The sequence below is a fragment of the Pristiophorus japonicus genome, chromosome 3 (assembly GCF_044704955.1).
Source record: "Pristiophorus japonicus isolate sPriJap1 chromosome 3, sPriJap1.hap1, whole genome shotgun sequence".
Classification (NCBI taxonomy): Eukaryota; Metazoa; Chordata; class Chondrichthyes; family Pristiophoridae; genus Pristiophorus; species Pristiophorus japonicus.
In genome coordinates, this window is record NC_091979.1 from 129,852,395 (window position 1) to 129,870,216 (window position 17,822).

Here is a 17,822-nt window from a genome sequence, read left to right on the forward strand (position 1 = left end):
AGTTTAACAAGTGTTTATTATAGTTCTTCATTATCACAAAACCAGCAACAGATGATATTCTGTCTCCTCTCCTATTTAGTTTTGCCTTTTTAACTCTACTATAGAGGTGTTGAAAATTAGCTGGACAGGAAAGATAACTAATGTTCTTACACCTCACCTCTGTCCCTCTCTCCCTGCCCTGAGAGAATTGGTGAGTCTAGAAGTAGTGGGGTGCATATGAACATGGGGAAGGGACGGTAGGCACATGCAATGAAGGGGGGGGGGTGCAGAGAAGCACAGAAGAGGGCATGCATAAAGAGGGAAGAAATGTATGTGTGCAGGGAAGTGCACATGTAGAGAAAGCAGAGCACAAAAAGAGCTCAACACAGAACAAGCGAGCAGAGAGCATGCCCATGCAGTGAGCGATTCAGAACAGCGCACTATGCAGGGACTAAATGTGGAAAGTGCGAGAGTAGATTTACACGAACTGGTGCTTGCGTGTACGAGACCATGCACACACGTGAAAGAGAACAAAGGAGAATACAGGAAATTACAGACAGCACAAAGGAATGATGCAGAAAGATCAGCACAGACTGAGCACCTGCACAGGGACAGAGGGAGCACAGACATGCACACAGAGGGAGGGAGAGAGAAGAGAAAAAAAGACATACATTCTTTCCCTGCCTCACACTTTTAAAATTAGAACTTTAGCATTTTCCACGCTGGACTCAAAATTCATATTGCAAACTGTACTCTTTCAAGAGTACTGCAGAAGACTGTACAACAAAGTAATTCACTGTAGAGTGACATATTTAACAGATGAAAAATATTTTGGATTTGACCATCATCATTTGTGCAAAGAGTTACAACAATGAACCAAAATTACACAGCCTTAGCTAATGTCCTTTGTCACTACGATAATACTATCTATGTTTCATTAATATTCTGCATTAATCTTACCTGCACAAGTTCATTCAGCACTACTGCATCAAACCCAGACAGATATTGCACATAATATCTCTGCATCACTGGTCCATATTTACGCACATGTGCTCGGAGCTCTTCCATGTAATAGATCAGTTCAGCAACATGTCTAAAGGGTTTTAAAAAAATATATTCATGGTCAACAAATTTCAAATGACACCTATCTAATTGCACAGACCTATTGAATTTCAAAGTAGAAACAATAGATATAGCAGATGAATACTACTTTTTAATCATTTAAACTAACCACACTATCCTTTAGTTATTGCTACAGCTACTAAGTCTCTGAACAATCAAATTAAACATCACTGAATGTTCAGTTTATTTCATCATACTATGTTCTAAAATGTACTAACCAACTAATTATGTAAATTTGTTGTATTTCCAAATTTGTGGATGACACTAAGTTGGGTGGCAGTGTGAGCTGCGAGGAGGATGCTATGAGGTTGCAGAGTGACTTGGATAGGTTAGGTGAGTGGGCAAATGCATGGCAGATGAAGTACAATGTGGATAAATATGAGGTTATCCACTTTGGTGGTAAAAACAGAGAGACAGACTATTATCTGAATGGTGACAGATTAGGAAAAGGGGAGGTGCAACGAGACCTGGGTGTCATGGTACATCAGTCATTGAAGGTTAGCATGCAGGTACAGCAGGTGGTTAAGAAAGCAAATGGCATGCTGGCCTTCATAGCGAGGGAATTTGAGTACAGGGGCAGGGAGGTGTTGCTACAGTTGTACAGGGCCTTGGTGAGGCCACACCTCGAGTATTGTGTACAGTTTGTCTCCTAACTTGAGGAAGGATATTCTTGCTATTGAGGGAGTGCAGCGAAGGTTCACCAGACTGATTCCTGGGATGGCGGGACTGACCTATCAAGAAAGACTGGATCAACTGGGCTTGTATTCACTGGAGTTCAGAAGAATGAGGGGGGACCTCATAGGAACGTTTAAAATTCTGATGGGTTTAGACAGGTTGGATGCAGGAAGAATGTTCCCAATGTTGGGGAAGTCCAGAACCAGGGGTCACAGTCTAAGGATAAGGGGTAATCCATTTAGGACCGAGATGAGGAGAAACATCTTCACCCAGAGAGTGGTGAACCTGTGGAATTCTCTACCACAGAAAGTTGTTGAGGCCAATTCACTAAATATATTCAAAAAGGAGTTAGATGAAGTCCTTACTACTAGGGGGATCAAGGGGTATGGCGAGAAAGCAGGAATGGGGTACTGAAGCTGCATGTTCAGCCATGAACTCATTGAATGGCGGTGCAGGCTGGAAGGACCGAATGACCTACTCCTGCACCTATTTTCTATGTTTCTATGTGCAGTAATATCAAAAAGTGCAGAATGTTAAACAAACCCACACTGCCTCTAGACAGTCGCAGTTTTAAACCACTGACATCTCCATTTTCAAAAAGTTTAGCAATTGGACAAACATATTGTAGCTATTAAAAAAAGTGTATTTTAGACATACAATTTATAATAATCATTTCATAGGGGATACTTTAACATATGAAATAGTAGCAGGAATAGGCCAAACAGCCCCTTGAGCCTGCTCTGCCATTCAATATCATAGTTGAACTTTTACATCAACTCCACTTTCCCACTCTATCCTCATATCCCTGGATTCCCTTAGTACCCAAAAATCTATCAATCTCAGGGCTAGAATTTCCTATCAGCCCACCCGCGCCCAATCACCACCCAAAATACCACTAAGATTGGGAAGATTATCTCCAGCGAAAACTTGCCCTCCCAAAAAATTTTAAAAATCTGCCAAGCAACAAACATGGACGTTGCATCCCCATTCCAGGCGAAAAAGTGAAATTTAGGGTCAATTGGGTGGTTCTTAAACAAAATGAACGATACATTTTTTTAAAAAATCAATAAAAATTTACCTTGAAGCTGCGGGTTGGACCTAGCAGCACAAAAACAATAATAATTTTTCAAAAAACATCACCTAAAAAAAAAAATCCAAAAAACATTCCCAAGACCCTTTTAAACTAAATAACCGCAACAGATTTTTAAAATAATTAGTAAAAAAACAATTAACCTTTTTCTTGAAGAGCTGCTCACCTACCGCTGATCCTCGTGGGCGTTTTTTTTCATACTCACCTACGGGTCACCGCTGACCCAAATATCATGCCATGGCGATCTGTGGATGGTGCACGCCGGCAGTCCGCTCTTCGAAACCGCCGGCGTAACTCAGGTAGGGAATTTTCTACTTATCTGATTAGTGCCCACAATGGCCAATACTGCCCAGAAAGCGGGCGGTAAGCCATAGGAAATTCTAGCCCTATGTCTTTAATATACTCAATGCCTGAGCATCTACAATGCTCTGGGGTAGAAAATTACAAAGATTCACAACCCTCGGTGAAGACATTTCTCCTCATCCCAGTCCTAAATGGCCTAACTTTGTCCTGAGGCTGAGTCCTAGTACTGGACTCTCCAGTCATGGGAAACAACCTCTCAGCAACTACCCTGTCAAGCTTCTTAAGAATTTTATATGTTTCAAAGAGATCACCTCTCATTCTTCTAAACCCGAGAATATAGGCCCATTCTATTCAATCTCTCCTCTTAGTACAGTCCTCTCATCCCAGGAATCAGTCTAGTGAACCTTTGTTGTACTCCCTTCTAAGACAATACCGTTCCTTAGGTAAGGAGTCCAACTCTGTACAGAGTACTCCAGGTGTTGTCTAATTGCAGCAAGACTTCCGTACTCTTATACAGCAACCGCCTTGCAATAAAGGCCAACACACCATTTGCCTTCCTAATTGCTTGCTGTACCTGCATGTTAACTTTCTGGGATTCATGTACAAAGACATCTGAATCCCAACATTTACTATTCTCACCTTGTAATTTTTTTTTTTCATTTTGTCACCCAATGGAACATAGGAACAGGAGTAGGCCATTCAACTCCGTTCCGCCATTCAATGAGATCGTGGCTGCTCTGCGATGTAACTCCATAGCCGCCTTTGGCCCATATCCCTCAATACCTTTGGTTAACAAAAAGCTATCAATCTCCGATTTAAAATTAACAAATCGATGTCGCATCAATTGTTGATTGCGGCAGAGTTCCAAACTTATACCACCCTTTGCGTCAAAATATCTCCTAATTTCACTCCTGAAAGGTGTGTTTCTCATTTATTAGACGATGCCCCCAAGTCCTAGAAACCACAACCAGTGGAAATAGTTTCTCTCTACCCTATTTGTTCCCCTTAATATCATGAAAGCTTCGCTCGGATCACCCCTTAACCATCTAAATTCTAAGGAATACAACGATAATTTGTGTAATTTCTCCTAGTAATTTAACCCTTGTCCAGGCATAATTCTGATAAACCTGCGCTGCACTCCTTCCAAAACCAATATATCCTTCCTAAGATGTGGTGTTCAGAACTGCTCACAGTATGCCAGGTGTGGTCTAATCAGGGCTTTGCACAGTTGCAGCATAACCTCTTGTACTCTAGTCCTCTATACATAAAGGCCAGCATTCCATCAGCCTTTTTGATTATTTTCTATATCTGTTCATGACATTTTAATGATCTGTGTACCTGGATCCCCAAGTGTCTTTGGGCCTCCATTAGTTTTAGCTTTTCACCATTTAGAAAGTACCCTGCTCTTTCCTTTTTAGGTCCAAAGTGGATGACCTCACATTTGTTTACATTGAAATCCATTTGCCACAGTTTTGCCCCTTCACTTAATCTATCAATATTCCTTTGTCATTTTATGCTTTCATCTACACTGCCTACAATGCCACCTATCTTTGTGTCATTGGCAAATTTTAACATAGGTCTTTCTATGTCATAATCCAAGTCGTTAATAAATAGTGAATAGTTGAGGCCCCAACACTGGCCCCTGCGTGGCACCACCAGTCACATCCTGCCAATTTCAGTACCTGCCCATTATCCCTACTCTGTCTCCTGCCGCTCAGCCAATTTCCAAACCACGTCAGTAAGGTAACAGTCTCTTATGAGGCACTTTGTGTGTGTTCACTTCGAGCACTCAGGTTAGATTTAGCACAGCCAGTTGCAAAGTAAAGCTCCAGTTACCTTTCTCGAACCCAAGAATAACATCTATTACATCAATGTGAATGTTTCCACTTTCTACACCATCAATCTTCATCCTTTGAGTGAGACTGCCAATGTAGTACAGTACTAAATTAGTGTCACTATTATGTGGACTCATACCCAGTAGGAACTGCTTTGAGGGTGTACCTATTCATTTCTTTATAGAATCCTTACAGCCAACAGAGAGATGAGACAGCCTGAGTTAGACGTAACCCAAGTACTTGAGGCAAAAGGTCAGTCTGGTGTATTGCATCACTGACTCATTAACCCAGATTTTTAAATGTAAATCGGATGATATCCTCCCTTCTTTCTTCCATCAAACTTTGCACCAAACAATTCCTCATTCTCAGTGATTAGAATCTTCAGCTCCCCTTGTTCTCTCTCATCTGAAATCATTACCCTCTGTAAACCTCTCTGCCCATATAAACTCTCTTACCCATATTCAAGTCACACCTTGATCTCGTCATCTTCCATTCCTCTCCAATCCTATTGTTTCGATCATCAAGGCCATCGCTGACCACTTTTTCATATTGCTCAACATGCATCTCCAGCTACACTGGTTTAACCCTACTTCTTTCGGCATTCGTTTATGGGAAAAAACTCTCCCTCAAGATGTTTTACACCCGCACTTTCAAATACCCAACTGTCTAGCCTTTGGTTCTCTATTAATCAGGATGATACTGCAGCTGCTGATTTGCTCACCCTCAACTCGACTTTTAATACAAAACTTTCAATGTCTTCTATTCATGTCATTTCCACAGTAAGGCCCCATCTTCATTTACTCAAGTCTAAAGGATGCAAACTTGTGTACTTGGCACACAACTGCTTTGCTATCCAACAACATATCTGGCTTGATCATATTAAAATCTACTAGGCCACTCTCTCCACTGTACCAAAACTGCCTATTACACATTCTGGAGTGCAAAATAAACCCAGAGTCCTTTTCTCGATGACCAACTACCTCCTTAAACCCTTCTCCCATGCCCCCTCCATTCGCACCTCAACTAGAGCGAGAAGCTCACAGCTTTCTTCGCCACCAAGATGAATACCATCTGTTCAGCAGGATAAATGGTTCATTCTCTGGTTGGCAATCAGTAACGAGTGGTGTGCCGCAGGGATCAGTGCTGGGACCCCAACTATTTACAATCTATATTAACGACTTGGAAGAGGGGACTGAGTGTAACGTAGCCAAGTTTGCTGATGATACAAAGATGGGAGGAAGGGTAATGTGTGAGGAGGACATAAAGAGGCTGCAGGAGGACATAGACAGGCTAAGTGAGTGGGCAAGAATTTGGCAGATGGAATATAATGTTGGAAAATTTGTGGTCATGCACTTTGGCAGAAAAAAAATCAAAGAGCAAGTTATTATTTAAATGAAGAAAGATTGCAAAGTACTGCAGTACAGCTGGACCTGGGGGGCACTTGTGCATGAAACACAAAAGGATGGTAATTCGGGTACAGCAAGTGATCAGGAAGGCCAGTGGAATCCTGACCTTTATTGCAAAGGAGATGGAATAGAAATGCAGGGAAGTCTTGTTACAGCTGTACAGGGTATTGGTGAGGCCACAACTGGAATACTGCATGCAGTTATGGTTTCCATATTTACAAAAGGATATACTTGCTGTGGAGGCAGTTCAGAGAAGGCTCACTAGGTTGATCCCGGGGATGAGTGGGTTGACTTATGAGGAAAGGTTGAGTAGGTTGGACCTCTACTCATTGGAATTCAGAAGAATGAGAGGTGATCTTATAGAAACGTGTAAGATTATGAGGGGGCTTGACAAGGTGGATGCAGAGAGGATATTTCTACTGGTGGGGGAAGACTAGAACTAGAGGGCCACCCATTTAGAACTGCGATTAGGAGAAATTTCTCATTTCAATAAGGGGTTATGGGGAGCAGGCAGGGAAGTGGAGCTGAGTCCATGATCAGATCAGCCATGATCTTATTGAATGGCGGAACAGGTTTGAGGGGCCTTATGGCCTACTCCTGCTCCTATTTCTTATGTTCTTATGCCTGTTGCTTCCTCCCTTCCTCTTAGAATCATAGAAATTCACAGCCTGTAAGGAGGCCATTCCAGCTCATTGTGACCACTCCGGCCAACAAAGAGCTATCTAGCCGAATCCCACTTGCCAGCTCTTGGTACGTAGCCTTGTAGGTTACGGTACTCAAGTGCATGTCCAAGTACGTTTTAAATGTGGTGAGGGTTTCTGCCTCTACCATCCTTTCAGGCAGTGAGTTCCAGACCCCAATCACCCTCTGGGTGAAGAAATGTTTCCTCAAATCCCCTCAAAACCTTCTACCAATTACTTTAAATCTATGCCCCCTGGTTGTTGACCCCTCTGCTAAGGGAATTAGATCCATCCTATCCACTCTATCGAGGCCCCTCATAATTTTATATACTTCAAAAAGGTCTCCCTCAGCCTCCTCTGTTCCAAAGAAAACAAACTCGGCCTATCCAATCTTTCCTCATAGCTAAAATTCTCCAGTCCAGGCAACATACTCGTAAATCTCTACCCTCTCTAGTGCAATCACATCTTTCCTGTAATGCAGTGACCAGAACTGCCAGAGTACTCTAGCTATGGCCGAACTAGCGTTTTATACAGTTCAAGCATAACCTCCCTGTTCTTGTATTCTATGCCTCGACTAATAAAGGCAAGTATCCCACACGTCTTCTTAACCACCTTATCTACCTGGTCTGCTACCTTCAGGGATCTGTGGACATGCACTCCAAGGTCCCTTTGTTCCTCTACACTTCTGTGTCCTACCATTTAATGTGTATTCCCTTGCCTTGTTAGCCCTCCCCAAATGCATTACCTCACACCTCTGGATTGAATTACATTTGCCACTATTCTGCCCACTTGGCCAGTTCATTGATATCTTCCTGAAGTCTACAGCTTTTGTCTTCATTATCAACCATACAGCCGATTTTAGTATCATCTGCAAACTTCTTAATCATACCCCGTATATTCAAGTCTAAATCATTCATATGTACCACAAGAAGCAAGGGACCAAGTACTGAGCCCTGCAGAACCCGTCTGGAAACAGCCTTCCAGTCACAAAAACATCCACCACCCACCTTTTCCTTCCTGCCTCAGCCAATTTTGGATCCAACCTGGCACTTTGCCCTGGATCCCACTTTCGTGTCCAGTCTGCCATGTGGAACCTTATCAAAAGCCTTGCTAAAATCCATATACACGAAATCAAACGCACTACCCTCATCGACCCTCCTGGTTACCTGCTCAAAAAATTCAATCAAGTTAGTCAGACACGACCTTCCTTTAACAAATCCACGCTGACTGTCCTTGGTTAACCCATGTCTTTCTGAAAGAAGATTTATCCTGTCCCTCAGAATTTTTTCCAATAATTTTCCCACCACCGAGGTTAGGCTGAATGTAATTGCTCGGTCTATCCCTTTCTCCCTTTTTAAACAAAGATACCACGTTAGCAGTACTCCAGCACCACGTCTGTAGCCAGAGGATTGGAAAAATGATTGTCAGAGCCTCTGCTATTTCCTCTTTAGCTTCTCTTAACAGCCTGGGATACATTTCATCCGAGCCTGGGGATTTATTCACTTTCAAAGCTGCTGAGCCCCTTAATACTTCCTCTCTCGCTATGTTCATTTCATCTAATATTTCACACTCCTCCTCCCCGATTACAATGTCTGCTTCGCCCCTCTCTTGTGAAAACAGCCGCAAAGGATTCATTAAGAACCATCCAGTTGTCTCCCACCTCCATACCGATTACCCTCATGGTCTCTAATATGCCCTACTTTTTCTTTAGTTACCTCCTTGCTTTTAATGTATTTATAAAACATCTTTGAGTTTTACAGTATACATCAATGATTTAGATGAAGGAATTGAGTGTAATATCTCCAAGTTTGCAGATGACACTAAGCCACTAAGCTGGGTGGCGGTGTGAGCTGTGAGAAGGATGCTAAGAGGCTGCAGGGTGACTTGGACAGGTTAGGTGAGTGAGCAAATGCATGGCAGATGCAGTATAATGTGGATAAATGTGAGGTTATCCACTTTGGGGGCAAAAACACGAAGACAGATTATCTGAATGGCGGCAGATTAGGAAAAGGGGAGGTGCAATAGACCTGGGTGTCATGGTACATCAGTCATTGAAAGTTGGCATACAGGTACAGCAGGCGGTGAAGAGGAAAATGGCATGTTAGCCTTCATAGCTAGGGGATTTGAGTATAGGAGCAGGGAAGTCTTACTACAGTTGTATAGGGCCTTGGTGAGGCCTCACCTGGAATAGTGTGTTCCGTTTTGGTCTCCTAATCTGAAGAAGGACGTTCTTGCGATTGAGGGAGTGCAGCGAAGGTTCACCAGACCGATTCCCGGGATGGCAGGATTGACATATGAGGAGAGATTGGATCGACTGGGCCTGTATTCACTGGAGTTTAGAAGAATGAGAGGGGATCTCATAGAAACATATAAAATTCTGACGGGCCTGGACAGGCTAGATGAAGGAAGAATGTTCCCGATGTTGGGGATGTCCAGAACCAGAGGTCAGAGTTTAAGGATAAGGGGCAAGCCATTTAGGACCGAGATGAGGAGAAACTTCTTCACTCAGAGTTGTTAATGTAGAATTCTCTACCGCAGAGAGTTGTTGATGCCAGCTCGTTGGATATATTCAAGAGGGAGTTCGATATGGCCTTACGGCTAACGGGATCAAGGGATATGGAGAGAAAGCAGGAAAGGGGTACTGAGGTAATGATCAGCCATGATCTTATTGAATGGTGGTGCAGGCTCGAAGGGCCGAATGGCCTTCTCCTGCACCTATTTTCTATGTTTCCTTGATTTTACTTGCCAACATTTTTTCATGCTTTGCTTTCCTAATTTCCTTTTTAATTTCACCCCTGCACTTTCTATACTCCTCCGGAGTTTCTGTCACGTTGAGTCCTCTATATCAGTTAGAAGCCTCTTTTTTTTCTTTATCTTACCCTGTATGTCCCTTGACATCCAGGGGGCTCTAGATTTGTTAGTCCCACCCTTTTTCTTTAAGGGAACATACTTGCTCTGAACCCCCAGGATCTCCTCCTTGAATGCCTCCCACTGCTGACAGTGACTTACCTTCAAGTAGCTGTTTCCAATCCACTTTGGCTAAATCATATCTCAGCTTATCAAAATTGGCTTTTTCCTAATTGAGAACTTTTATTCCTGGTCTATATTTGTCTTTTTCCATAAATACTGTAAATCTAACTGAATTATGATCACTAGCACCAAAATGTTCTCCCACCGATACCTCTTCCACCTGCCCAGCTTCATTCCCGAAAATTAAGTCCAGAACCACCTTGCTGGGCTTGCTACATATTGGTTAATAATGTTCTACTGAGAGCATTTTACGAAATCCGCAACCTCTATACCACTCTCACTAATTTTATCCCAGTTAATATTCGGGTAGTTGAAGTCACCTATAACTGCCCTATAGTTTTTGCACGTGTCAGAAATTTGCTTACATATTTGATCTTCTATCTCCCTCTTGACTGTTTGGGGGGCTGACTCCTAGCAGTGTGATCGCCCCTTTTTTGTTCTTCAATTCGACTCACATTGCCTCATTTGATGATCCTTCCAACATATATGAGGCAACATATCATCCCTTCTCACAACTGTAATTGTTTCTTTAATCAAAACTGCAACCCCCGTTCCTTTTAACCCCCCTCTCTATCCCATCTGAAAACTCTGTAACCGGGAATGTTGAAGCTGCCATACCTGCCCTTCTTTCAGCCATGTCTCAGTAAAGCTATAATAGAAGCATAGAAAATAGGTGCAGGAATAGGCCATTCGGCCCTTCGAGCCTGCACTACCATTCTATATCATGGCTGATCATGCAACTTCAGTACCCCATTCCTGCTTTCTCTCCGTACCCCTTGATCCCTTTAGCCGTATGGCCCACATCTAACTCCCTTTTGAATATATCTAATGGACTGGCATCAACAACTTGCTGTGGTAGAGAATTCCACAGGTTCACAATTCTCAAAGTAAAGTAGTTTCCCCTCATCTCGATCCTAAATGGCTTACCCCTTATCCCTGGTTCTAGACTTCCCCGACATCAGGAACATTCTTCCTGCATCTTACCTGTCCAATCTGTCAGAATTTTACATGTTTCTATGAGATCCCCTCTCATTCTTCTAAATTCCAGTGAATATAAGCCTAGTCGATCCAGTCTTTTCATATGTCAGTCCTGCCATCCCGGGAATCAGTCTGGTAAAACTTCGCTGCACTCCCTCAATAGCAAGAATGGCCTTCCTCCGATTTGACGACCAAAACTGTACACAATATTCAAGGTATGGCATCACCAAGACCCTGTACAACTGCAGCAAGACCTCCCTACTCCTATACTCAAATCCTCTCGCTATGAAGGCCAACATGCCATTTGCCTTCTTCACTGCCTGCTGTATCATACTCCCAAGTGTCTATCTGTGCTCTCAACTCATCTGCCCTTATTCCCCATACTCCTTGCATTGAAGAATATACCATCTAGCACTGTCAAACTTCCTTGTTGTCTATTTTCTAGCCCTTGTTTCCTCTGTCTTCCAAATTTATTTTGGACTCTTTTTGCTTTCCAATTCCAGCTTTGTTTCTCTCCCTACTGAATCTATTCTCAGGTTTCCATCCCCCTGGACTCAAGTTTAACATAATTTAAACCTCTCTCAACAGCACTCGCAACCACCCCCCACGCCACCTAGAGGATATTGGTCCTGGCTCTGTTGAGATGCAACCCGTCCAGTTGGTACAGGTCCCAGCTCCCCCAGAAATGGTCCCAATGCCTCAGGAATCGAAAACCCTGCACCATCTTTCCAGCCACACATTTATCTGTCCTATCCTCCTATTTCTGTACTCACTAGCACATGGCACCGGGAGTAATCTGGAGATTACTATCTTTGAGGTCCTGTTTTTTAATCTCTCTCCTAGCTCCTTAAAATATGCCTGCAAGACCTCATCCCTCTTTCTATCCATGTCATTGGTACCGATATGGACCATGACCTCTGGCTGTTCACCCTCTCTCCCCGAAATACCCTGCAGCTGCTCGGTGACATCTTTGACCCTGGCACAAGGGAGGCAACATACCATCCTGGAGTCACAGCTATGGCCGCAGAAACGCCGGTCTGCTCCCCTAACTATTGAATCCCCTACCACTATTGCTTTTGCACTCTTCTTCCTCCCTCCTGTGCAGCTGAGCCACCCCTGGTGCCGTGGACTTGGCTCTGGCTGCACTCACCAGATGAGCCATCGCTCCCACCAGTATTCAGAACAGAATACTAGTTAGAGAGCGAGATGCACTCAGGGGACTCCTGCACTACCTGCCTGGTCCGCCTCTTCTGTATGACGACCACCCACTTAAGCTGCAGGATGGCCACCTCTTTTTTTTAAAAAAAGTGCTATCCACAAAGTTCTCAGCCTTGCAGATGCACCGCAGTGACTCCGCACTCAAGCTCCAAAACCTGGAGCTCGAGTTGCTGTAGCTGGTAACACTTCTTACACATTATGGTCATCCAGGCTACACGAAGCATCCAGGGCTTCCCACATGGCACAGGATGTACGCTCCACAGGACTGAGATGCCCTGTCAAGCCTCTAGTTATTTGACTATGAACTAAACTATGAACTATTTGACTATGGAATAAACTTAAAACACGAATCTGCTGTTTCCCTTGAGCTGATGTCATTGACATTACATTTCGATTTCTGCCTCTGTTGAGTTGCTCCCGCTCATTTTATCCCCACTGCAGCTACTCCTCCGGTCCCACTCTTGCCGCTGGTCTTGGGCCTCAGGTGCTGCTCCTTTTATCCCTGTCGCCGCTGCTCCTCTGGTCCCACTCTCGCAGCTAATCTCCACCCACCCTCACCCTTAACCCGTCGCTCTCTAGTTTCACCCCATCTTGCCCTGCTCTCTCCATTTTGCCCACAAGACCTACTCCCTGTTCCATCAATCCCATACCCAACTTCCCTTCCTGCCCTTCACGCTAACTTATGTCTACTCAGCTGTTCCCTTCATTTCAAACCTGCCACCCTCACCCTTTCCTCAAAAGACAGCATTCCTGGCTAAGTTTTAAAAAAAATCAGAATTGCGCCATATGAATGCAAAAAATTAACATAAAATCACTTACTTGTCTATAAAGTCATCACTGTTTCTTGTTCTTGGAATGTTATCTGCATGGCGAAGCAGCCAGATAATTTCATCACGTGCAAAAGATAGAGCCATGAAGACAAAGAGTGCCTACAAGGAGAGAGTCTGAATTATAAGTCACAAGAAATAACAGGATTACATTCTGCTAGTTTGGTATTTTATTAGTTTTAATTTGCCTCAAAGGTGGTAGAAAATTTACTCAACAAATTTATTTGTTGTGAAGTGAGTAATTGGAGTATGCAGTGTCAGCTAGATGGCAGAAATAACCCAATTTACAGGGCATACCAAAATTATTGCAAAACCAATTATTACATACATTTAGGTATCGTATAACCATTATCCTTTGTCAAGTTATACTCATTGGAGTTCACAAGAAAGAGGTAATCTTATCAAAACATAAGATAATGAGGGGGCTCGACAAGGTGGATGCAGAGAGGATATTTCCACTCATAAGGGAAACTAAAACTAGGGGTCTTAGTCTCAGAATAAGGGGCCACCCATTTAAAACTGAGATGGAGGAATTTCTTCTGAGGGTTGTAAATCTGTGGAATTCTCTGCTCCAGAAAGCTGTGGAGGCTAGGTTATTGAATATATTTAAGGCAGAGATAGACAGATTTTTGAGTGATAAGGGAATAGAGTCTGTGGAGCGGGCAGGAAAGTGGAACCGAGTCCATGATCAGATCAGCCATGATCTTATTGAATGGCAGAGTAGGCTCGAGGGGCCAAATGGCCTACTGCTGCTCCTATTCCTTACGTTATGTTCTTATGTTATGTTCAAACGTCATGGACTAGTCCAGATTGTAAACCTCCAATCTGAACGCTGAAGATGAGATTATTGTCTATACCTGATGAAATTCAGATATCTTTTCGAAACCAGAAATGACTAGCTAATAGTAGATGTGGCTTAAAATGGAGAGTGCAGAGCTTGTTCAGCAGTAAATTCAAATCCCAAGCTAGATATCGAGGTTCAAAGGGCTGTTGGGTCTTACCTTACCATGAAACTACAAAGATCAAACAGTGCTTCCCTGAGGAGAATCCTTCATACAAAAAGAGGATACAGAAAAGTCAAAAGATCGTAAGAAGTAGACTTCACTCTGCTTACTAAAAGTGACTTCTGGTTGTCTATAGCTGGTGGTGGTGGGGGTAGGGCAGTGCACTCCTCAACTTCTCAAGACAAATTGTTTCAGTTCTAAAGTTTGAGTACTAGATTTACACAAAATATTGAACTGAAACAGTGGTAATAAAGAAACCTGTGCTACAAAAATTACATCAGCTTCCAGAACACTTAGGCTGTCCACTTCGGCAATAGAAGTTTCAACAAGTTGTTGTGGTAAAATGTAAACAAACAGTTCTGAATCACCAGTTATACTGTAATTTGTCAAATCTGTTGATTTGGCAAGATGGACTTGGGCTGATAGCCTAAATATCTTCGGAACACAGGAACAGGACTAGGCCATTGAGTCCCTTGCGTCTGTCCCACCATTCAGCGTCTGCAACCTAACTCCATATACCCACCTGCCTTTGGCTCATATCCCTTAATAACTCTGGTTAACAAAAAGCTATCAATCTCCAATTTAAAATTAACAATTGGCCTTGCATCAATTACTGTTTGCGGAAGAGAATTCTAAACGTCTACCACCCTTGTGTGTAGAAGTGTTTCCTGATTTCATTCCTGAAAGGTCTGGCTCCAAGTTTTAGACTATGTCCCTTAGTCCTAGAATCCCCAAGAAGCGGAAATAGTTTCTCTCGCTCTACACTATCTGTTCCCTTAATATCTTGAAATCTTCGATCAGATCACCCCTTAACTGTCTAAATTCTAGGGAATACAACCCTAATTTGTGTAATCTCTCCTCGCAGCTTACTCCTTGAAGTCTGGTAAACCTGCACTGCGTCACTCCAAGGCCAACATATCCTTCCCAGGGTTTTTCAAAATCATGAGGGGTCGAGATAGAGAGTAGATAGAGAGAAACTATTCATATTGGCCGAAGAGTCAAAGACCAGAGGACACTGATTTAAGGTGATTGGCACAAGGTCCGAAGGTGACAAGGAAAAACTTTTTTTTTTAAAAACACGACGAGTGGTTATAATCTGGAATGCACTGCCTGAAAGGGTGATGGAGGCAGATTCAATCATGGCTTTCAAAAGGGAATTAGATATGCACCTGAAGGAAAAAAAATTGCATGGCTACGGAGTAAGGGACTAGCTGAAATGTTGTAGCAGAGAGCCGGCATGGGCTCGACGGGTCAAATGGCCTCCCATTGTGCTGTAACGATTTTATGATTTTAGGTGTGGTGTCCAGAACTGCTCTCAGTGCTCCAAGTGTTGTCTAACCAGGGTCTTCAGAGGTAGTCAGCAGATTCCTGTTAATGAGTTCCTATTAGCCAATTTAAATACATGCAAAATGCAACAGCTTCTTATCTCAGTGAACAGGCAGTCACTTCAAGACTCCAGAAACAACATTTAACTGACCACCAGCCTCTCCAGTTAACCAGAATGCAAAGGGATAATCGACTTGAATCTTCTGCTTTTGAGGATGTCAAATCTAGGTCTGATTCACAAACCACCCAACTCGGCTGAGTGCAACAAGCTTTCCATTGTTAATACATTGGATTGGGGAGGATTCACAACTGAGCTATTGACAATGGACTGAAATCTTAGGAGGAGCTCTTTGCAAGATGAAAACATATTCTCTTGCAATATATCATCTTTACACTGGCAGCTGATCTACAAACTGTATTCTTCACCATAGGCCTCACTAGGATCAAGTACAATGTATGCTTAAACTAGGAATCTTGGAATGTAGCTGCTGGCTGGCTCCAAAGTAAAATGATCTGGGCACAGAAAGAGCCCTCATGAGACAAGAATGTTGATTTGAGGACTTGCATTCAATCAAGCCTGACTAATTTGGCTTGAACGTTAAGACCGTCATCTTTTGCCATTGTAACTTGCCATTAACAAAAAATGACCAGGTTCTGGATGTTAGTCATCTCAAACACTAAACACGTGATGTCCCACTGCAGGGATTGACTCAGTAGAGTACCTCATACTTCAATTATACGCCTCAATGTTTGCAACTGGAGTGCATCCACCTACATACATCAAATGAAGGGCAAAGCCTTTTTACAATCCTGTATACCCGATATATTAAAATTCATCCAGTAGACATGGTAAATAAACACAGGCCTGCAATATACACAAAGTACATTTTGTGCACAGTGCTTCTGGTTTGTTTATGTGTCGGAGGAGCAGTAGTTTGAGCCTCTATTATACAAAATTACCTGTCCTGACCTGAACTTGAACAGTACATGTAAAAACAGTTCTCCTCCCAACTCCCAGGACTAGCAAAATCAAAAATGCCTATTTTCTTAAGTCTATTTCAGAAATACTATCAAATTTGGGTACTGCATTTCTCTAAATCCACTTTAAACATGTTCAATGTGTGGTGAGGGGATCCATTTTCTGATGTAATTAATAGGTGTAAGCTTCAAAAACTAAGGATATATTGCATAGCACCTTTGCTCAAATCAGAATATGAAGCCTAAAATAAAAGAAACAATTGCAGTTTTGTCTTCATTGTACTAATGAAAAGGTTTCAACAGGTCGAGCAGATACTATAAACATCAATTTCATAAGGATAGGTGTTTGACCTAACCTCTATGGAATAAAATTATTTATTTAAAACATAAATTCAGTACCTTTGGACCTAGTAATCCTGGTTGGTCAGCAAGAACAGTGGCAAGCTCTTTTAAGGCAGACCGCAAAAACTTGCGCCGTTCCCGGTGTAGTGGACCACTAAGGGGGGGGGGGGGGGGGGAAAAAAGAGTTCTAATCAATGAAAATAAATATTAATAACATTCAGAGGTTAGCAGAAAAGCAAAGAGAGATGTTTAACCATGAATAACCAAATATACCTTAAATACTCCCAAGTAGATACTAGTTCCTAAATGAACCACATTAAATTTTCTTATACATTTCTGTACAGACTGCCCATAATATTAAATCAGAGGAGAATTCCCCACAGGAAGACAAAGCCAACCAATGTGTGTTTTTATGTATGTGTTAATTTACTAGCACAATCTCAGTCAGTGTTAATGCATAAAAAACATTTTCTGCCATGATAACACTGTTCCACTTTGGGTAGCTGTACTGTCATTTGGAAGAAAGGTGCTTGGCAGTTTCAGCACAAATCCAAGGCATATAATGTCCTTTACACTTAGAGCTAATCTTTTGAATATTTTTTGCATATGTCTTTACTGTGATGTTCTCTATCTATAAAACCAATACTGGACTAAACAGCAAATTACATTGCATTTAATTCTATTCCATGCCTATTTAGTTCAACACCAATTGTACTAATCAGTCTTGCTCAGGAAAACCACATTTTGCTTTTTCTTAAGTACGGTTTGTAAAAGAAATACATATCAAATAATTTCAGATCTGTTAATTAGGTCTGTGGTTATCTCCAACTAGATTAAAAAGTAGCATTATTATTCCCAAATGATAAAAAGTGACTGGTTCATCACATTGTAATTAATTTTTAAATCCTCCAGGGGTTACAATAATAATTTTTATCCTCTGACATCAATAATGGAAGATGGCTGTCCACGGGTATATTCAATGACACCTCAAACTCTGAATATGTATTGAATCACTTCTGAGTCCTCCAC

The 17,822-nt window shown here is 42.3% G+C and overlaps 1 protein-coding gene across 2 annotated transcripts in view; it reads right to left on the reverse strand.

The window, feature by feature from the left end:
* Positions 1-17,822, reverse strand: part of nckap1 (NCK-associated protein 1) — a 297,326-nt gene that overhangs the window by 160,165 nt on the left and 119,339 nt on the right. For both annotated transcript variants that reach the window (XM_070875820.1, XM_070875819.1), the window contains exons 11-13: positions 16,851-16,947; positions 13,136-13,245; positions 940-1,072 (exon numbers count right to left, since the gene is read on the reverse strand). In XM_070875820.1, coding sequence (XP_070731921.1) covers positions 940-1,072; positions 13,136-13,245; positions 16,851-16,947 — 340 coding nt within the window. The remainder of the gene's footprint in view (positions 1-939; positions 1,073-13,135; positions 13,246-16,850; positions 16,948-17,822) is intronic.